The 21729-nt window shown below is 53.2% G+C and overlaps 2 protein-coding genes across 5 annotated transcripts in view; one reads left to right on the plus strand and one right to left on the minus strand.

Annotated features, from left to right (window-relative positions):
* RAVER2 (ribonucleoprotein, PTB binding 2) overlaps positions 1-9063 on the plus strand; it is a 51266-nt gene extending 42203 nt beyond the window's left edge. Inside the window, exons 11-12 of the mRNA XM_038752671.1 lie at positions 301-446; positions 8001-9063. Coding sequence (XP_038608599.1) covers positions 301-446; positions 8001-8138 — 284 coding nt within the window. The 3' untranslated portion in view covers positions 8139-9063. The remainder of the gene's footprint in view (positions 1-300; positions 447-8000) is intronic.
* Positions 9064-9187: 124 nt separating this feature from the next.
* The window catches only part of JAK1 (Janus kinase 1), a 129538-nt gene continuing 116996 nt past the window's right edge, over positions 9188-21729 (minus strand). For 3 of the 4 annotated variants that reach the window (XM_038753300.1, XM_038753302.1, XM_038753301.1), the window contains exons 10-25: positions 21418-21541; positions 21057-21246; positions 20077-20183; positions 19763-19903; positions 18731-18818; positions 18415-18542; positions 16967-17102; positions 16456-16607; positions 14601-14751; positions 14350-14444; positions 12394-12586; positions 11922-12046; positions 11613-11785; positions 10619-10736; positions 10387-10497; positions 9188-10066 (exon numbers count right to left, since the gene is read on the minus strand). In XM_038753300.1, coding sequence (XP_038609228.1) covers positions 9971-10066; positions 10387-10497; positions 10619-10736; positions 11613-11785; positions 11922-12046; positions 12394-12586; positions 14350-14444; positions 14601-14751; positions 16456-16607; positions 16967-17102; positions 18415-18542; positions 18731-18818; positions 19763-19903; positions 20077-20183; positions 21057-21246; positions 21418-21541 — 2128 coding nt within the window. In that variant the 3' untranslated portion in view covers positions 9188-9970. The remainder of the gene's footprint in view (positions 10067-10386; positions 10498-10618; positions 10737-11612; positions 11786-11921; positions 12047-12393; positions 12587-14349; positions 14445-14600; positions 14752-16455; positions 16608-16966; positions 17103-18414; positions 18543-18730; positions 18819-19762; positions 19904-20076; positions 20184-21056; positions 21247-21417; positions 21542-21729) is intronic. The other variant, XM_038753303.1, reaches the window with a different exon arrangement.

Raw genomic sequence — 21729 nt, forward strand, 5'->3', positions numbered from 1 at the left:
GGAGACATTAAATGAAGCTTTCTGGCTCCGTCCTATGTTTTCCCTTGTGACAACGGGCATCAGCCAGATGCAGCGTTGCCCCTCTGAGGATTGACAGCTGAGCGAGTTCAAGTGTGGTCGATGGTCAGAACGACAGTTTTTCTATCGGCTTAGTCAAATTCATGTTATCCCCAAGGGGATGTTTAGGGTTGGTTTTCGGGATAATTCCCAAGAGTCTTTCCTAGCTCTGAGTCAAGCCTTGTGGTGAGTGGGTCACACCTCCTTTCTCCGTCAAATGAGCCCCTGTGCTCTTTTTTCCAGCCCCCGGTGCCAGTAAAACCAGCCCTCTGCAGCAGCTGGGAATTTCCAAAAGCCTATTGGACGCCGCCTTGTCTCAGGGAGCCCCTTCCCAGCAGACCCTGGAGAGCTACCTGCATTATTCCCAGCAGTTCGGAGACTATGCCTCGGTAAGGAGCTGTGAGCGGTCTGTCAGCGGGTCAGTGGGGAGGGTAGGACGTCCTATCCGGTTTCTAGTTATCGGGCACAGGTGCGGCCCCCATATTAAGCCCCGCACGCCGAGGCTTGCTGCCGGGCAGAGAGAGAGTCCGTCCCCTAAGCTCCCAAGCTCGGGATGATGTGGTCACGTCTGCAGGAACCAAGGTTGGGGCTGGCAGGGGAAAGAGGGAGGCGCGCTCTTTCCGGGAAGTCGGGGAGACTTGAACTTGCGCTGCCGGACAAGTATAAATAAACACGCCTAAGGCGGCACAACAGTGGGAGGCCAGAAACACACCCGCCACCAAGCAAAGCCGTGCAAAAATCGGGCCGGCTGCTCGGGTGACTACGGAGCCGTTGCCCAGTTTGCCACGGGCAGAGGCCAGGTGGGGGAGATCTCAACAGGGAGTCAGGTCCGAGGGCTGGAAGGAGAAGAAAGGATCATCAGGAGACGTGAAAGAAACCGTGGAAATGGGTGGCGGGCACTGGAAAACTGGGTTCCCGGAGCTGGGCCTGGCTGACGCGGTGGTTTTCACTTTGGGCAGGGGGCCGGGCTGCAGCGGTGCTCTGGATAACCAAGACCGCGCGGTAACAAACTAAATGACTTTTCCTTGCCTTGTCCCTGGCAAGCGGGTAGACGTGTGTCCATCTGGAAAGGTCCAGAGAAGGCTACTTGGAAAGGCTGGCGTGCTCACCCCAGCTGGGGCGGAGGCCTCAGCGTCTCATTTTGAGTAGGGGGCAAAAAGGGGTCAGGGATTTTAGTGGGGCGTTGGGGAGGAGGGAGATTTGGCGCTTGGAAGGGGCGCACCCTGTCATTTGGAGGTGCACCCTATCATTTGGACCCTATCATTGGGAGAAGCAGCATGGCTCAGTAGGAAAAAGCATGGGCTTTGGAGTCAGAGGTCATGGGTTCAAATCCCAGCTCTGCCAATTGTCAGCTGTGTGACTTTGGGCAAGTCACTTAACTTCTCTGTGCCTCAGTTACCTCATCTGTAAAATGGGGATTAAGACTGTGAGCCCCATGAGGAACAACCTGATCACCTTGTATCCTTCCCAGTGCTTAGAACAATGCTTTGCACATAGTAAGCGCTTAATAAATGCCATTATTATTATTATTATTATTATTATTATTATTATTATTATTATTATTATTTGGGGTCTTTGCAGCCCAGATTGGCAAAACTCAAGCGTTGGAAGCTTGGGATGACGGAGTTAAGGAGTTCAGCTCCAACAGCTTGGAGGGGAGAAGGAAGTATTATGTGCACCACCACCCCCGCCCCTCCCAGTGGTTAATACAGTGCTCTGTACACAGTAAGCGCTCAGTAAATCAGTAAATGGTTGAGTAACATATATAGGTTTCTTTGATTTTTGGAGAAAGCGCTTCAGTGTAGCATTCACCCCGTCAGGCCCTCGTATGGACCAGCTTGCTGACAGGGACTCCCAATTTTGCCTGCTAACATGACATCCAGATGTGCAGATCTTGAGATTGTGTGTCCATGGAGATGGCTTGTTTCCAGTTGAGTTGCTCTGCAGGCGGATAGATGTTGGCACCGGTCGGATTTGGGGCTTGAAAGTGAGGGATCTGATTCGGTTCTGGCAACTGGGAGGCATTTCACACACTTTCACTCTTTTTCAGCTGCAGGAAATCGAATCCAAAAACCTTGAGGCATAACCAGGGTTTCTGAGGGGAAAATTTTTTTTTTAATGGTGTGTCTTAGAAACGTGGGCTAGAGGCAGGGATTTCCACAGATACTGTAAAGAAGTAAAATTAGTTCAATCACGAAATATCTGAGGTCATGATTCTGGCTTGTCACTGAATTTAGTTTTCTGGTGCACCCTATTGAGACTGTGATACCTGTTTCCCTCATCCCCCCTCCATCCCCCCCATCTTACCTCCTTCCCTTCCCCACTGCACTTGTATATACGTATATATGTTTGTACAGATTTATTACTCTATTTATTTATTTATTTTACTTGTACATATCTATTCTATTTATTTTATTTTGTTAGTATGTTTGGCTTTGTTCTCTGTCTCCCTCTTCTAGACTGTGAGCCCACTGTTGGGTAGGGACTGTCTCTATATGTTGCCAACTTGTACTTCCCAAGCGCTTAGTACAGTGCTCTGCACACCATAAGCGCTCAATAAATACGATTGATGATGATGATGATGATGTTTCCATGTGCCGCCATATCGAATTGGGGTGCAGGGCAAGTCACTTAACTTCTCTTTGCCTCAGCTCCCTCATCTGTAAAATGGGGATTAATAATAATAATAATAATAATAATAATAATAATAATGGTATTACCTCAGTTCCCTCATCTGTAAAATGGGGATTAATACTACTACTAATAATAATGGTATTTGTTAAGTACTTACTAAGCACTGTTCTAAGCACTGGGGTAGATACAAAGTAATCAGGTTGTCCCACGTGGGGCTGGCAGTCTTCGTCCCCATTTTACAGACGAGGTCACTGAGGCACGGAGAAGTGAAGTGACTTGCCCAAAGTCACACAGCTGATAAGTGGCAGAACCTGGATTAGAACCCACGACCTCCGACTCCCAAACCCTTTCCACTAAGCCACGCTGCTTCTCCCCTCAGGATTAAGACTGTGAGCCCCACGTGGGACAACCTGATTACCTTGTATCACCCCGAGCGCTTAGAACAGTGCTTGGCACATAGTAAGTGCGGGACATATGCCATTATTATCTTTCCCTACACCCCACAGAATCACTGAAAAACGATGAGGAGCGAGAAACACCAGATAGAGTTTCACATCCCAAGGAAGAAATCAGTTATTATAAATTAGCGGCCGATGCCTTGTAGATTTTTGCTGCCACCAAGTGGCTTAGCCACTTGTTGTTGCCAACTCGGACTTCCCAAGCGCTTAGTACAGTGCCCTGCACACAGTAAGCGCTCAATAAATACGATTGATTAATTGATTGATTAGCCTCCGTGTCTCGGCTCCAGCCGAGCTCTTTAGACCGTTTTCTGTGTGACGCGCCTCATGGTAAACTTCCCAAATGGGAAGATGTGCTTTACAATCAATCAATCAATCGTATTTATTGAGCGCTTACTATGTGCAGAGCACTGTACTAAGCGCTTGGGAAGTGCAAATTGGCAACACATAGAGACAGTCCCTACCCAACAGTGGGCTCACAGTCTAAAAGGGGGAGACAGAGAACAAAACCAAACATACCAACAAAATAAAATAAATAGGATAGATATGTACAAGTAAAATAAATAGAGTAATAAATATGTACAACCATATATACATATATACAGGTGCTGTGGGGAAGGGAAGGAGATAAGATGGGGGGGATGGAGAGGGGGACGAGGGGGAGAGGAAGGAAGGGGCTCAGTCTGGGAAGGCCTCCTGGAGGAGGTGAGCTCTCAGCAGGGCCTTGAAAGGTTTACAAGGTTGTTCTGTCTCACCCCCAGCTTTGCCACTGGCCTACTGATTGCACTATGAGCAAGTCACTGAACTGCTCTGGGCCCCGTGGCTCAGTGGCAAGAGTGGCTTTGGAGTCAGAGGTCATGGGTTCAAATCCCGCCTCCGCCACTTGCCGGCTGGGTGACTTTGGGCAAGCCGCTTCACTTCTCTGGGCCGCAGTTCCCTCGTCGGTAAAATGGGGATGAAGACTGTGAGCCCCCCGTGGGGCAACCTCATCACCTTGTAACCTCCCCAGCGCTTAGAACAGTGCTTTGCACAGAGTAAGCGCTTAATAAATGCCACCAATATTATTATTATTAGCTGCAGAATGGGGATAATAATAATTGTGGTTTTTGTTAAACGCTTACTATGTACCAAGCACTGTACTAAGCGCTGGGGTAGATACAAGATAATCGGGTTGAATACAGTCCCTGTCCCACATGCGAGCCCGTTGTTGGGTAGGGATTGTCTGTATTTGTTGCCGAATTGTATTTTCAAGCGCTTAGTATTAGGCCCTGCACACAGTAAGCGCCCAATAAATACGACTGAATGAATGAAGAAATAAGGCTCACAGTCTTAATCCCCATTTGTCAGATGAGGTAACGGAGGCACAGAGAAGTAAAGTGACTTACCCAAGGTCGCACAGCAGGCAAAAAAATAATGGCATTTATTAAGCACTGTTCTAAGTGCTGTGGAGGTTACAAGGTGATCAGGTTGTCCCACAGGGGGCTCACAGCCTTAATCCCCATTTTACAGATGAGGTAACTGAGGTACAGAGAAGTTGTGACTTGCCCAAAGTCACACAGCTGGCAATTGGTGGAGCCGGGATTTGAACCCATGACCTCTGACTCCAAAGCCCGGGCTCTTTGCACTGAGCCACGCTGCTTCTCTGTGGCTCAGACAATTGGCAGAGCGGGACTCGAACCCAGGCCCTCCTGACTCCCAGCCCCGGGCTCTATCCACAAGGCCATGCTGCCCTCCCCACCTCATAGGGATTTTGTGAGGGCAAAGTTAAGATAACCGACGCACTAGAAATTTTGGGGGAAAAGTCCTATATAATTACAGAGTTACATTATTTTCCTAGTATTTCCTAGAACTAAACAAAACTCAAAATGTCTAGGTCGTTACGAAGGGGTTTCATAAAAATGCTGCGGAACATTATCCGCCTGTTCTCGTAATAAAAGACTTGGCTTGAAAAGCTGAAAATGCTTCAGAGGTTCACCAAATCAAATTTCTCTTTCAAGTCCTCAAAGCGCCCGGCGACGGCAGTGAAATAAAATCTAGTCACCCTGAGAGGCCGTTTTTAAAAGCATTTTATGCTGTAAAGTCGCATAAAATGAGGTGGCCCAGAATTCCAGAAATGGGCCCTTTCCCTGGGCAGCCCCCAGCCTCTAATTCCTCAGACCTGTAATCAAGTAGTTTCCCTAAGGGAGCCCCAAACTGAACTGGGAACCTCCCTGTTTAGCAGAACCCCGGGAAGCCTTCCCTGGACTCAGTTTCATCATCAATCAAGCGCATTTATTGAGCGCTTACTGTGTGCAGAGCACTGTACTAAGCGCTTGGGAAGTACGAGACTCAGTTTCCAGTCTGGCTCAAGGCCACGTGTTCTTTGGGTCGGCTGGTTCCCTTGGGGGCAAGGCCGGCCGGCTCGCCCCGTTTCCCTCGACCCATACCACGGTAGAACTCAGATCCCGGGAGAAGCCGGCTTAGGGAGCACTATTACCGTCCCCTGGTTTTAATAACTCTGGTGAAAATAATCCGTAGTTGTGACATTTATTAAGTGCCATTTATTTATTTGTTTATTTATTATAACCCTTTATAAAGGGTTAAGGGCTATTGTTGAAACCCAAGTTATGAAATTACAATCTCAGTCCCACTTGGAGCTTATAACTCTGGTGAAAATAATCCTTAGTTGTGACATTTATTAAGTGCCATTTATTTATTTGTTTGTTTATTTATTATAACCCTTTATAAAGGGTTAAGGGCTATCGTTGATATCCAAGTTATGAAATTGAACACAATCCCAGTCCCACCTGGAGCTTATAACTCTGGTGAAAATAATCCATAGTTGTGACATTTATTAAGTGCCATTTATTTATTTATTTATTTAGTATAACCCTTTATAAAGGGTTAAGGGCTAGCGTTGAAACCCAAGTTATGAAATTGAACACAATCCCAGTCCCACCTGGAACTTATAACTCTGGTGAAAATAATCCATAGTTGTGACATTTATTGAGTGCCATTTATTTATTTATTTATTTAGCATAGCTCTGGTGAAAATAATCCATAGTTGTGACAATTATTAAGTGCCATTTATTTGTTTATTTATTATAACCCTTTATAAAGGGTTAAGGGCTATCGTTGAAACCCAAGTTATGAAATTGAACACAGTCCCAGTCCCACTTGGAGCTTATAACTCTGGTGAAAATAATCCATAGTTGTGACATTTATTAAGTGCCATTTATTTATTTGTTTATTATAGCCCTTTATAAAGGGTTAAGGGCTATCGTTGATACCCAAGTTATGAAATTGAACACAATCCCAGTCCCACCTGGAGTTTATAACTCTGGTGAAAATAATCCATAGTTGTGACATTTATTAAGTGCCATTTATTTATTTGTTTATTTATTATAACCCTTTATAAAGGGTTAAGGGCTATCGTTGATACCCAAGTTTTGAAGTTGAACACAGTCCCAGTCCCACCTGGAGCTTATAACTCTGGTGAAAATAATCCATAGTTGTGACATTTATTAAGTGCCATTTATTTGTTTATGGGTAGGGACTGTCTATATGTTGCCAACTTGTACTTCCCAAGCGCTTAGTACGGTGCTGTGCACACAGTAAGCGCTCAATAAATACGATTGATTGATTTATTATAACCCTTTATAAGGGGTTAAGGGCTATCATTGATACCCAAGTTATGAAATTGAACACAATCCCAGTCCCACCTGGAGTTTATAACTCTGGTGAAAATAATCTATAGTTGTGACATTTATTAAGTGCCATTTATTTATTTGTTTATTTATTATAACCCTTTATAAAGGGTTAAGGGCTATCGTTGAAACCCAAGTTATGAAATTGAACACAGTCCCAGTCCCACCTGGAGCTTATAACTCTGGTGAAAATAATCCATAGTTGTGACATTTATTAAGTGCCATTTATTTGTTTATTTATTTATTATAGCCCTTTATAAAGGGTTAAGGGCTATCGTTGATACCCAAGTTTTGAAATTGAACACAATCCCAGTCCCACCTGGAGCTTATAACTCTGGTGAAGATAATCCATAGTTGTGACATTTATTAAGTGCCATTTATTTATTTGTTTATTTATTATAACCCTGACAATTATTATAACAGCTGACAATTGGCAGAGCCAGGATTTGAACCCCTGACCCCCTGACTCCAAAGCCCGGCCTCTTTCCACTGGGGCACGCCGCTTCTCATTAGTACCGTGCTAGGCACACCGTAAGCGCTTAACAAATACCATAATTATTATTATTATTCCTCTTATGTAGAACAGAGCCTGGAGGACCCTATTACCCTATTACTCTATTTTATTTGTACATATTTATTCTGTTCATTTTGTTAATACGTTTTGCTTTGTTCTCTGTCTCCCCCTTCTAGACTGTGAGCCCGCTGTTGGGTAGGGACCGTCTCTAGGTGTTGCCAACTTGTACAGTGCTCTGCACACAGTAAGCTCTCAATCAATCAATCAATCGTATTTATTGAGCGCTTCCTGTGTGCAGAGCACTGGACTAAGCGCTTGGGAAGTCCAAGTTGGCAACATATAGAGACAGTGCCTACCCAACAGTGGGCTCACAGTAAGCTCTCCCCCTTCTAGCCTGTGAGCCCGCTGTTGGGTAGGGACCGTCTCTATATGTTGCCAACTTGGACTTCCCAAGCGCTCAGTACAGTGCTCCGCACACAGTAAGCGCTCAATAAATACGATTGAGTGAATGAAATGAATGACACCCTCCCCGTCCCCGAGTCGAGGAGTGGGAGATATAGCTGGGGAAGCCAAAGGGAGAGCAGTGTGGGCGAGACCAGGGTTGGCGAAGCGTTCCCCGCTAAGAGTTTCCCGTCGCTCTTTCCCCTGCAGGGATCCACCCTGAGAAGCGAAAAGCGAGGTTCCTCCTTCCTGATTTCGGTGCCGGAAGGCGGGCCGGTGGAGCCGGCGGGCCGGCAGACCGAGGGCTACCCGCCAGAAAACCTCTTGAAAAAGAAGCGTGTGTACTGAGGGCGTCCCAGCCGGCACCCCCCCACCCCGTCCCTGGTTTCCCCCACCACCGGTTTTACCCCTCCGCTTTCCAGCGCCGCTGCCTTAACTCCACGCCGCCGCTCCACCGCCCACGAAAGCAGGTCAGAAATGCGCAGGAGGAAATGTTCCGGCAGCAGGCAGATTGGCCAAAGGAAAAAACTTGTAGCAATAATAAAAAAAAAAAAGGCATCTCTCTGGGAGCATCTCCCCTAGGACCCGTGCCTTCCAAAAAGGGCAGGGCGCTCTACCATCCTCGGCCCGTTGTCGACGTCGACAGTGTTTCTTGTTTTGTGATAGATACATTTCCTACGATTTTTTTTTTTTTTTTTGGTAAATGCAGCAATAAAGGAAGGCACGTTTTCCTTCTTGGGCCATAGAAAGGTCAGTGGTGTTTTTTTCCCCCCCATTTATCTGCAAGCCAGGGTGCAGCTCAGCTGCTTTTCCCTAAGAGCAGCCTGAGTGTGTAGGTTTTTGGGGGTGTGGAAGGGTGAGTGCCCTGGTGATGCCTTTTTTTTGTATTCTGTGCGGTGTATGCAGGTTTTATGGGATGCTATGGAAAGTGTGGGGGGAGAAACTGGATGTTATGCTTCTGAACTTTGCCTTTGGACGTAAGCTAGAGTGTGAATTCTGCCCTTTTCAAGTGAGGAGAGTCTCCTGTCGTGTCTTCCCCCCACTTCATCAAGGGGCAACCACTCAAATTATAACTTCAGCTCCAGGTGAGAAACGCTCCATCGCCACCGGCCCTGAACATCCATTTCCCCCTCCTGGTGTCCGTCGGCTAGAAAGACGCGAGCAGTCCTCAGTTTACCTTTCCAGGGCCACGAGGGCACCGTCCCCAGGGGTGCTGGCATGGAGGTAGGAGGGGTGGAACGGACAAAGATCGATCCTTAGGCGGCGGCGGCGGCAGGGGAGCCCAGCTGCTTCCCGGGAGCTGTGGGGGCCTGGATTGACAAGTGGGGAAGGCGCTGGTTTTGGTTCCTCCTCATTCGTGAAGTTCAACGGTTTTAATATTAAGCGACTTGAGCGTGAAAGTCTTTATTATATTTATTTGTATAAAGAGTAACAAAGTGCATATAGATTGTACACAGGTTTCAGACAAGTACAGGCACGATTGGAGCAGGTAAAATTAAACGGGCTGCTTCAGTACTGTGTAATTTGTAGGCAGATGGAAGAGGCACGTCTTTTGTAGTTTTGGCAGCACTGCATCCTTCCTCAGAGCGTCTTCGGTAGAGTCCCAGTATCCTACCCCACCGCATCCACGCCGCAGGCCAGGCTCAGCGCCCACGTCAGACAAGAGCTCCGGTGTCCGGCCCCTCCTGGCCCGGTTGTAGCGGGGGGAACGCCACGCGTGCCCCCGGGTCCGGCTGCCCGCCTGGAAAAGCCTCATTTAAGTGGGATTTCCCACAGCGCGATGCCAAGTGGCATCCGGTCCATCCGAAGTCGGAGTGAGGCCGTTGGCTGAAGCGCTCAGTCCTTCCCTTTAGGTTTAGGGGCCAGAGGGAGGCGACGGGCAGGCTCCGGACCGACCCTCGCATCCCCAGCCGAGGGTACGGAGGGTCTGCCCGTCTGGGCCAAGCGGTCCTCCGCCACCGAAGTCTCTACCAGAAACGAGGCCAGGAGCCAGGTTGGAAAAGAAAACCTTAAATGGATCCGCTTAGCCAGAATGCAAATTCTCTCTTTAATAAAAAAAAAAAAAAAAAAAACAGCTGGGGGTATGTTTGTGGTGGGAGAGAGAGGAGGGGAAAAAAAAAACAAACCAAAAAACAACAGAAACTTTAAGCTGTAAAAATACAAAAGTGACGAATCTTAATTCATTTCATAAGTCCTTCAAAGCTCTGGATGAGGCTCTGGAAGGTGGTGCGTTTGGTGGGGTGGTACTCCCAGCATTTCCCCATCAGCTGGTAGACCTGCAGGCAAGAGGAGCACGGACAACCCACGCGTCACAAACACGCCGCGGCCAGGGAAGGCGGAAGAGCGGGGCTTCCCCTAAGGTAACGTGGCCGAAACCGGTCTCCGGCACGACTGGAGATCTGGGGAAGGGTGGTCGTCTTTTAAAAAGCGGGGGAACGTTGTCACGTCAGCCTCTGGGCCGGATCGTCGCGACGCGATTTAGTCGGCGCGCCCGGGGGTGCTGAACAGAAGCCGGACGATCCCGTCCCACGGCAGAAAGGCGGCAAGCGAGTCCGCCGACCCTCCCACCCGCGGGCCCGCCGCCGCCGGTCCCTACCTCCTCGGGACAGTTGGTAGGGCAGGGCAAGCGTTTCCCTTCTTTCAAGGCGCAGACGAGGCGCGTGACGGTCATCTGGCCTTGGGTCGGGCCGATCATCTTGAGGAACATCTGCGGCCAAGGCAAGCGCTGAGCCCCCCGCGGGGGCCGCCCTCCCCTTCTCCGCCTTTCCCTCCTCCCCGCTCTCCCCGCGGCCGTCCTCTCCGTCCTCTCCGTCCTGGGAAGCGCTTACCGCCATGGGGCTGGCGTCCGAGTCGCAGTAGGTGAGCAGCTCGTGGAGCGTCACGCCGAAGGACCAGACGTCGGAGGCGATGTAGAACTTGCACTGCAGCAGACACTCCGGGGCGTACCTGCCCGCGGAAGCCAAGGCGCGGGGTTGGGGGTGCCACCCGTCGCCCCCTTCTTTCCCCTCCCGCTCCCTTGCTCTTTGGGGCAGGAAATCCCCCTCTTCCCCGCTTTACCGTTGCACAGAATGGGTCTTCGGTTCTAACCCCTTTCACCTTGCCTGGATTTTAGGCCAACCGACTGGCCTTTGCCTTGGGGTAATTGTGGCTTAATGGAAGGAGTCAGGACGAGCATTCCAATCCCCCTTCTGCCACTTGTCTGCTCTGTGACTTTGGACGAGTTGCTTAACTTCTCTGGGCCTCAGTTCCCTCATCTGTAAAATGGGGATTAAGACTGAGAGCCCCACGTGGGACAACCTGATTATCTTGGATCCACCCCAGCGCTTAAAACACTGCTTGGCACACGGTAAGCACTTAAATAACCATCATCATTATTATTACTATTTGGATAATGCTCTAGGCCGGCTCTGCGGACTACTTCCACTACTTCTGCAGGTTGACAGCTCTTCTCCCACCCGACTCTTGTTCACCCCGGACTCCCGTCTTTTCTTCTCTCCCCAAATCCCGTCAAAATGTCTCGGGGCTCCAACTGGCCGGGAGCAGGGGAGGATTTTCTGCAGGTCCCACGCTCCGTTTGTCCAGGGCGGCGGAGGAACGGGAACGTGGGCCCTTTGGTCAAGGGAACTTATTGAGTGCTTACCGTGTGCAGAAAGAACACTGTACTGAGCGCTTGGGAGCGTACACTACAACAGACTTCCAGTCAAAAGGGCCCTTCCTCGCTCTCAGAACTCCTCCTCCTCCTCTCCACCCACTAGGCGTAGTGTAAAAGGGTTGGAGAGAGCGCACGCAGGTGCATTTTGGCTTTTCCAACCACATTCTTACCAGAACACTGGGCTGTCACGGTCATCCTTGACTGTGTAATATTCCTTATCCGTTTCGATCGCTTTGGTCAAACCAAAGTCACCAATCTTCACTCGGTTTTCACTCTCAACCAGGACATTTCTCGCGGCTAAATCCCGGTGAACGTACTGCCGCGATCCCAGATAATCCATCCCCTGGGGCAAGGGAAAACCGACAATGGCAGGAGAAGGCCAGCTTTGCCCCCCGACCCAGCCCCGGTATGACATTTCTCCCCCACAGTAGGTACCGGAGTTGAGCCGGGGGAAGAAGAGGGCCCGGCCCTGCCTTTACCTTACAAATCTGAACGGCGTATTTCAGCTGCTGATTCAGGTTGATTTTGCTCTTGTTTCTGGGAAGGTACTCCTTGAGGCTTCCGGAAGGCAAGAACTCCATGATGAGCTTAATCCCACTTCCCCCTGAACAAAAAGGAAAAAAACAAACGAAAAACCCATCCCTTCAGAATAAATAATGATGATGATGGTATTTGTTAACCACTTACTATGTGCCAAGCACTGTTTTAAACAGTGGGGTGGATACAAGGTAATCGGGTTGTCCCACGCGGGGCTCAGTCTTAATCCCCCATTTTACAGATGAGGGAACTGAGGCCCAGAGAAGGTAAGTGACTTGCCCAAAGTGGCGGAGCGGGGATTAGAACCCAAGCCCGGGCTCTTTCCATTAAGCCACACTGCTTGGCTCTGCCCGCACCCTCCTCCCTCCCTATGAAAGCAGCGGGCGTGTGGTCTTCCGGCCGCCCCCTCCCTACCGTCTTCAGTGCAGATCCCCTTGTACTTGACGATGTTTTCGTGGTAGAGGTTCCTGAGGATCTCGATCTCCTTCTTCAGGTCGGCTATGTGGTTGCCGCCACTCTCGGGCTTCAGGGACTTGACCGCCACCTGTTCGCCGGTGTTATCTCCTTCCGGGTCATACCTGCACAGCTCCACCTTCCCAAAGTGGCCCTGGTTCCGAGGGACAAGGGGACGGAGCGAGCCGCGGTCAGGCGGACGGACGTCTTCCCCCAAACCCATTTTACCCTGCTCCCCGCCAGGGCCCCGCAAAGTGGGTGCCGCTGTGGCCGGGGCTAGAAATCCTCAGTAGCCCTGCATCATCATCATCATCAATCGTATTTATTGAGCGCTTACTGTGTGCAGAGCACTGTACTAAGCGCTTGGGAAGCACAAGTCGGCCACACACAGAGACAGTGGGCTCCCAGTCTAAAAGGGGGAGACGGAGAACAAAACCAAACCTACTAACAAAATGTGGTCGCTTGGCCAGAAGACAGATTCGTTTCCCACTATGCTGCCGGACCCAAAACTGCACAGTTCCATTTCAAGTCCCAAGAGTAGGAAAATTAATTTTATAATAACAACAATTGTGGTACTCATAAGCGCTTACTGTGTGCCGGGCGCTGTACTAAGCGCCGGGGTGGAGACAAGCGAATCGGGTTGGACGCCGTCCCCGTCCCACCCGGAGCTCAGAGTCTCAATCCGCATTATTCAGATGAGGGAACTGAGGCACTGAGAAGCCGAGCGACTTGCCCAAGCCCCCACAGCTGACAAGTGGCAGTTCAAGGGTGGAACTCACAGTGTGGCTCAGTGGAAAGAGCCCGGGCTTTGGAGTCAGAGGTCATGGGTTCAAATCCCCGCTCTGCCAATTGTCAGCTGTGTGACTTTGGGCAAGTCACGTCCCTTCTCTGTGCCTCAGTTCCCTCAGCTGGAAAATGGGGATTAAGACCGTGAGCCCCCCGTGGGACAACCTGATCACCTTGTAACCTCCCCAGCGCTTAGAACAGTGCATTGCACAGAGTAAGCGCTTAATAAATGCCGTTATTATTATTATTCCAACTCCCAGGCCCGAGCTCTATCCACTATGCCACGCTGCTCCCCACCAGCTTCTTCCTCACATCTCCCAGGGTAATGGGAAGATGTAAAGAGACCCACAGAGCAACAGAGACCCCTGAGATGGAGGGATGCGTACATCGAAGAAACAGATTCAGCGAGACAGAATAATGGAAAAGATGCACAGGGAGAAAATGATGATGGAGGTGGGGTGGGTTCCAGATAAAAAGCACGGGAAAACGACGACGACCTAAAACAGAGGTAGAGAGACGCAGAGATGAACGGACTGAACGAGGCAGGAAGACGTGGAGGGAGACTGAGAAAACACCAAAATAAAACAGAGTAACGGCGAGAAATGGACCACCGCAGAAACATCAATAGAGGCGGTTAGAGATCAAGATGTTCAGAGGTAGACAAACTGAAATAGACTAAGAGATAGAGAGGCTGAAAGCTGTACGTAACAGAGAGGCAGAGGCATGAAACAGATGGAGAGATAGAAGAAAAAAGGAAACAGACCAAAATGGAGACTGTGGACAGAGCCGGGGCGGGGGGGACGGGGGACCCACAAGCAGCAGGAGAAAATGGTGACAGACTAAAAGAGAGACAGAGGTAGCAGCAGGGCGAGAACGGAAAAACTCAGCCAGAGAAAAAGACAGGCACATTAAGCCAGTCATGCAAAGGCAGCAAGAGACTGACACAGGAAGAGAGGCCAATAAAGGGAGAGAGAGCCACAGAGACGCAGCCCAAGACAGACTGAGCTACAGTTAGACAGACAGGAAGGAAAAAGTAATGGGGAAACATGCCAGATAAAGACACCGAAAGACAAAGAGAGTAAGTTAGAGGTGAGCCCGCCCCCAACCACCCAGCCCGAGAGCCTCCATCACCTCCCCCAGGTCACGGATCCGTTTCAAGAAGCGCTTCTCGAAGTGGGTGGGGTCCACCTCCGTGGCCGGCTTTCTCTCCGAAACGATGTCCGGGTCTGAAGGGAACAAGACGGCACTCGGGATGAGGCCGGCACCCAGCCAAGTCCCCTTGGTGGCCGCCCAGCCCCGGGCCCCGCTCCCCCCACCCCCGGGCAGGGCGGGCGCAGGGGCCGGGGTCTGCCCGGCCGGGCGCGGCCAGTGCGGGGTCTTACTCTGCTCCTCCAGCTTGTTAATGTCTCTCATGATGGCTCTGAAGAAGGGCCTCTGGTTGGGGTCGTAGTTCATGCACTGCTTCATCAGGTCGGCGAGCTCCTTGCAAGACGGCGTGACCGGCATGAACTGTCCTTCATAAAACCGCTCTTTCTGCCAGGCGACACATGGGGAGGGTCAGGGGGGGTGCGGGCGGCCCCGCTCTTCCCTGCATCCATTCAGGGTCCTCCCGGAAGACGCACCTGCCAGGATCTTCGACAAGCTTAGGACAACTCCTCTCCCCCTCGTCCCCCTCTCCATCCCCCTCATCTTACCTCCTTCCCTTCCCCACAGCACCTGTATATATGTATATATGTTTGTAGATATTTATTACTCTATTTTACTTGTACATATCTATTCTATTAATTTTATTTTGTTAGTATGTTTGGTTTTGTTCTCTGTCTCCCCCTTTTAGACTGTGCGCCCACTGTCGGGTAGGGACTGTCTCTAGATGTTGCCAATTTGTACTTCCCAAGCGCTTAGTACAGTGCTCTGCACATAGTCAGCGCTTAGTGGAAAGATCATGGGCTTTGGAGTCAGAGGTCATGGGTTCGAATCCCAGCTCTGCCACTTGTCAGATGTGTGACTTTGGGCAAGTCACTTAACTTCTCTGGGCCTCAGTTCCCTCATCTGTAAAATGGGGACTAAGACTGTGAGCCCCACGTGGGACAACCTGATAACCTTGTATCTTCCCCAGCGCTTAGAACAGTGCTTTGCATATAGTAAGCGCTTAACAAATACCACCACCATCATCATCATCATCATCAATAAATACGATCGATGATGATGACAACTGGGTCCCCGGTCTAGGATCATTTCACGGGGGCCCAGGGGAGCCGGACCACCTCCAGAGCAGGAGCTACAGTTAGGACTCTTCTCCCGCCCCCGGGACCGTCCGGGACCGAACGATCCATGGAATAAAAGCAGTGCCAAGACTTGGGCTTCCCTCTCCCCTTCTCCTCCACCAACGGTCTGAGGGGCTCTGTGTCCCCTAGAAAGCCCCACCCCTTGATTCCCAGGCCTCTGTATCCTTTCATTCATTCATTCGATGGTATTTACTGAGCGCTTCTTTATGCAGAGCACTGTACTAGGCGCTGGGGAAAGTACATTACAGCAGCAGAGAGAGACCAACCCTGCCCACAGTGAGCTCACAGTAAACGTGGCTTAGTGGAAAGAGCGCGGGCTTGGGAGTCAGAGGACGTGGGTTCTGATCCCAGCTCCGCCACGTCTGCTGTGTGACCTTGGGCAAACCAATTCACTTCTCTGGGCCTCAGTTCCCTCATCTGTAAAATGGGGATTAAGAGAGTGAAGCCCACGTGGGACCACCCGATTGCCTTGTATCTACTCCAGTGCTTAGAACAGTGCTTGGCACGTACTAAGCACTTAACGAATACTATAATGATTATTATTATCATCTATTCTTCCCTGCCTAAGACTGTGGGCCTCCTGTAGGAACGACCATCGTATGTCTATCAATCAATTAATCAATCAATCGTATTTACTGAGCACTTACTGTGTGCAGTGCTTGGCATGTAGTAAACACTTAACAAATACTATAATGATTATTATTATCATCTATTCTTCCCTGCCTAAGACTGTGGGCCTCCTGTAGGAACGACCGCCGTATGTCTATCAATCAATTAATCAATCGCATTTATTGAGCGCTTACTGTGTGCAGAGCGCTTGGGAAGTCCAAGTTGGCAACATATAGAGACGGTCCCTACCCAACAGTGGGCTCACAGTCCGGTCCGGTCCCCGGCCCCAGGCCCCAAGCATTATTAGAGGAAGCACACGCAGAGGGAACACCCACGACATCACCTCCACTAGTGTCTTGTCCTTGAGGGGGATTTCGCCGTTGTAACAGATTTCCCACAGCGTCGTGCCGAAGCTCCACTTGTCCGCTGCCACGCTCAGGTTTTTGGAGTCTTCGACGCACTCGGGGGCGATCCACGGGATCCGCTCCACGCGCTCTGAAAAGACCGGTGTCCGGCCCAGGTTTCGGAGATTCTGGGCCCCCCGGAGGGCCCCCTCCGGGTGGTAGGTCTGAGACACCGGCGGGGGTGGGTGGTGGGGGGAGACCTGGGACACAGCTCTGAGGATACTGAACGGACGCTGCCCCCCGTGACGTGGCCCAGGGAGAGTGGGAGGGCATGATACGGACCGGACCGGTACCGCCTTCACCCGCTAATCGACCCCCGCGGACCCTCGAGAGCTCCTGGGGAGATGTGAAGGACTCTCGCCGGGAGGCCAGCCCAGTCGATACCATCTGCTGAGCGCCGCAGAGGCCGAGGCAGCGCCGGCCGGGCGGGGTCGGGCACGGGATCCGTACCTTGCCTGGAGAGCACAGTGATGGGGATGCCCGGGTCGCTCAGCTTGATGAAGGGACTGCACTCGGCGTCGATCCCCTCGCGCGCCAGGAGGATGTTCTTGGTGCACACGTTCCCGTGGACCAAGTCTTTGTCCTCCTGCGGATGGACAGAGGTGGTGGTCGGAGGTTCGGACCCCGGACGGGAGTCGACAAGAGACCGGCCGAGCAGGCGGCATCTACGTTGGCTCCACCGTGGGCCCGGCCCGAAATCTCCGGGCGGTTGCCCCAGAGGCGTCACGCCAGGCGTCGTGCCCGTGGAGGGGTGGGCGTTTAAATCCCCACCACCCCTTTCCCGGCCCCAGGCAGCGCCCAAGGTGGGGTTCCACGCTGCCACGCTTGTGGACGGCCGGCGAGAATGGGCTTATTATCATCGTGATAATATCATCAGATGATGATAAGTCCCATGCCCATTGGGATGGGGGGAGACGGGCAGCACCCCAGGGGAAACCCCAAGCCCTGGGGGACGCCTGGCTTTCGGCCCCAGCTCTCCCTGCTGCGGGGCCACGAGCCAATCACTTAATCTCTCTGCACCCATTTCCTTGCCTGGAAGTCTGAGGATAAGACGCTTGCTCTCCCTCCCCATCAGAATGTGAACTTCAGTGTTCAGCACAGTGCTGGGCACACTGTAAGCACACAGTGGATCCCCCCCATTATTAGGTGCTGCTGCCTGGGGGCGAGGGTTGGAGCAGCTGTCTCTCCCAAGAGCTTAGCACAATGTTCTGCACACAGTAAGCGCTCAATAAATACGCCTGAATTGAACTGAACGTCTCGTGGTCCCCGCCAGGCTCCGGACTGGTGGCGAGCCCAGCCGGTGCTTGGCCGGGACGGAGGAAGGGACCCGTGGGTTCGAATCCTGGCTCCGCCACATGCCTGCTGTGTGACCTTGGGCACTTGACCTTGGGCAAGTCACTTGACTTCTCTGAGCCTCAGTTACCTCATCTGTAAAATGGGGATTAAGACTGTGAGCCCCGCATGGGACAACCCGATCACCTTGTATCCCCTCAGCGCTTGGAACAGTGCTTTGCACATAGTAAGCGCTTAATAAATGCTATCATCATCATCATCCAGGGGTGGGGAAAGAGAAGGAGGACAAAGGATAATAATTATGGTACTTGTAATTAGGGTAATCAAGGTACTTGTTAGGCGCTTACTATGTGCCAAGCACCGTTTTACGTGTTGGGGTAGACGCAAGAGAATCAGGTTGGACACAGTGCCTGTCCCACATGGGGCTCAGCCTCTTAATAAGGATGAAGATGAAGGATGAGGTGAACGGCCCCCCACGGAGGCCCCGGGCGTCCACGTTCGCCAGCAGAAGGTCCATGTTGGGCCCCCTGGATTCACCTGGGCAGGGAAGGAGGGGCACCGGACTGGCGCATCTGGCCGGCAGAAGGCACTTTGAACTCACTCACCAAGTAGCTGAGGGCGCTGGCCAGCTGTTTGGCCACCTTGAACTTCCAGGGGGTGGTCAGAGCCTCGCTCTTGCGGTGCATGAACAGATCCAGGGGCCCGAACTCCACGAACTCCTCCACCATGATGTCTGGCGGGCAGAGGGGCCGGCACCCGGGGTGGGTCGCCGCCCCATCTCCCGCCCGCCCACGGCCCCTCGGGTCCCCTCCCCAAGAGACCACCGGGCGAGAACAGGCGGGACTCCCGGCCGCCGGCCCGGGGAGGGTGGCATCGCCGCCCTGCCCGTCGGGCCTCCCCGGGCCCCCCGCCCACACTTACTTTCCACGTCGCGGACACAGACGCCGTAGAGGTAGACGATGTGTTTGTGCGAGACTTGCCGCATCATGCTGGCCGCTTCGAAGAAAGCCTGGTGGACCCGAGACCCGGGGGGGGGGGATCGGTCAGCCAGCCATATTTACCGAGTGGGTGCTTATCGTGGGCACAGCACCGCACTAAGCACTGGGGAAAGTACCACAGACCAACAGACGGACACGTTCCCCGCCTGCAACGAGCTTACACTCTAGAGGGAGAGAGGGACGTTAATAGAAATCAGTAAGTGAATCCCGGGGCACTCCCGGCCCAAGGTGCCACCAGAAGCCGCTCGAGGGCAGGGGCGTTGTCTCGTTCTGCGTCCGTCTATTTCCTCCATGCCGAGTATGGTGCTCTCACCCGACAGAAACCCCACCGCCGCCAGAGCTCTGCATCGTCAGCACCACGGCCCGGACGCCCCCTCGGAGCCGGGCGGCGTGGGGGCCCCGGGGCGCTCTACTGGGGGTGTGGGCACAAAAATGGTCCCTGCCCCGAGAGCCGAGGTGCAGACCGTCGCTTCGCTCGCCCCTCGAGACACCGGAGCTGTCCGACGCCCGCCACTGCCCATCCCACCGTTCCGACTCCAGGGAAGGCGGGAAGGGCTTTTCGCAGGGTGGTGTGAGTCCTAGTTTCTTCCCCAACTACCACAAGCGCCGCGAGGGCCAGGGGCTGGGCCTAACTTCCCCTTTGAGTGCCACTTCCCAGTAGTCAGTACAGTGCTCTGCACGCAGCGTGCCCTTAACGCCTATTACTACGGCTCCACGGCTGTTTCTTCCTGACAGGTGTGTGTCCTGTCCCTCTGGCTCCTCATCTCCCCCGTTCAAATGGAAGCCCCTCGAGGGCCGGGAACGGGCCTCGGCCTTGGGCTACGTACAGCGCGCTGCCCTCAGTGAACGCTCGATTCGTTCCCTCCGACGGACCGATGGATCGACTAGACTGAGAAGCACGGGACGGGGAAGGGGGGGAGCAGAGGGGGAGGGCCCCGGAGGGCCGGCCGCCTACCAGAGAGATGTCTCTGTGGCTGGGGTCCAGGACTTTGAGGATGACTTTCATCTTCTTCTCGTCCGCGCTCCCTTCGTCGTCCCTGTAGTCCAGAGTCCCCGAATAGATCTGGGTCCGGGTCCCCCGGCCGAGATGTTCGCCCTGGGGAGGCAGATGTGGCGTCCTGGGGCTCCGGGCGCGCTCCCCGCCGCTCTCCTCTCCCCGGGGGGAGACCTCGTGGAGTTGCTGGGGAGGGGGCTGGCGGGTGGCACTTGGGTGGGGGAGGAGGCTGGGATGGCGAGGAAGGGGTGAGGGGTGGGGGGCCGTGGCCCGACCTGGACAATCTCCTCTTTAAGAATGCGGTGGAAGCTGAGCTGGCTCATGGTGTAGACGGGCTGCCATTCCTGCGCCTTCTTCGTGGCCACCAGCAGGTTGGAGATCTCTGCGGGGGGCAGGGACAGGGAGGTGTCGCCCCCACAGCGCAGGGACCCCGGCGTCCGGCGCCCAGGGAGCCACCCCCGACCCCGGCCCGGCAGATGAGGATCCCAGACCCCAGCCGGTGGGCGCCGCCCCGCCAACCCAGCGGTGGGGGACGGACCCTAGCCCACGGCCCCTCCGAAGGGCCCCGCAGCAGAGCTGGGGAGCCGGCGGGGGAAACCGAGGCCGAGTTTTCCAGCAGCTTGGCCTCGCCTAGGGGGCTGGGGGGCAAGAGACCCGCGTTCTAATCCCGGATCTGCTGCTGAAACCCGCTCTCCTTCCCTAACGCTTTCGCTGGGAGCTCCGTGTGTCAGATTTAATTAGCCAGTATCTGTCCCAGTGCTCAGCACGGTGCTTGGCCCCGAGGAAGGGCAGAATGAATCAATCAATCGTATTTATTGAGGGCGTACTGTGTGCAGAGCACTGTACTAAGCACTTGGGATAAGACTGTGAGCCCACTGTGGGTAGGGACTGTCTCTGTATGTTGCCAATTTGTACTTCCCAAGCGCTTAGTACAGTGCTCTGCACATAGTAAGCGCTCAATAAATACGATTGATGATGATGTGTACACTAACTGGCAGTGAGAGGGGGACGCTTCCCGACCGCAAGCACAGATCTGTCCCCCCTCTTCTCAATCAATCAATCGTATTTATTGAGCGCTTACCGTGTGCGGAGCACTGTACTAAGCACTCCAACTGGGGAAGCCCAGTCACCAGAAGCCCAGGGGCCGTCCCCCTGCTTCCACATCACTGGGGGACGCCGAAGCCGCCTGGCGCAAAATGGCAATGCCCAGGGCGGTGCCCCCACATGCGTCCCCTCCGCCCCCGCGGACCCCCACCTCGGGGCTTGGGCTGGCAGCATCTCTTCAACATGAAGCTGATGTTGTCGGTCTTGAGGATTTGCTTTTTGAGGTGGTCCATGAGTTCTCGCAGGGAGGGGAAGGCCCGGTCGGAGCCGTGCAGGCTGTACTTGCCCTGCCGCACTTCGATCTGGAAGTTCTTGTACTGCTTGGCGCCGGTGACCACCTGCTGCGAAAGAGAGCGGCGGGAGGGCTCAGGCGGCCACCCAACTCTTCCCCGCCCGGCCGAGGGGCAGCCGGGGTGGGACAGTGTTGTCCCGTGCTGGACGACACACTGTCCCGGCACTTGGATCAGTGTCTGACCCATCGTAAGGGCCTCACAAGTCACCACAAAACCCACCTGAGCGTTCTCGAAGCAGGCCACGGTCATGAGGATGTTGTCGAAGTCGGTGCAGCTCCAGCGCAGCACGTACATCCCGTCCTCGTTGCCCTCCTGCCTCAGCTTGTTGACGGCGTATTCGGTGCTGCAAGGAGCCGGGGTTCAGAGGGAGGATGGGGGGCGTTGGGGTGGGAGGGGGCGGCTCGCCCTGACGCTCTGTCGCCTCTCTGGCCCCGACTGGACTTTAAGGCCCGCCTCCCCGGCAAGACTTCGAGCTCCGGGGGTCCGGGGATCGGGTCTACCGGTAATATTGTGCTGGATTCTCCCAAGCGC

This window comes from Tachyglossus aculeatus, chromosome 10, assembly GCF_015852505.1.
Source record: "Tachyglossus aculeatus isolate mTacAcu1 chromosome 10, mTacAcu1.pri, whole genome shotgun sequence".
Classification (NCBI taxonomy): domain Eukaryota; kingdom Metazoa; phylum Chordata; class Mammalia; order Monotremata; family Tachyglossidae; genus Tachyglossus; species Tachyglossus aculeatus.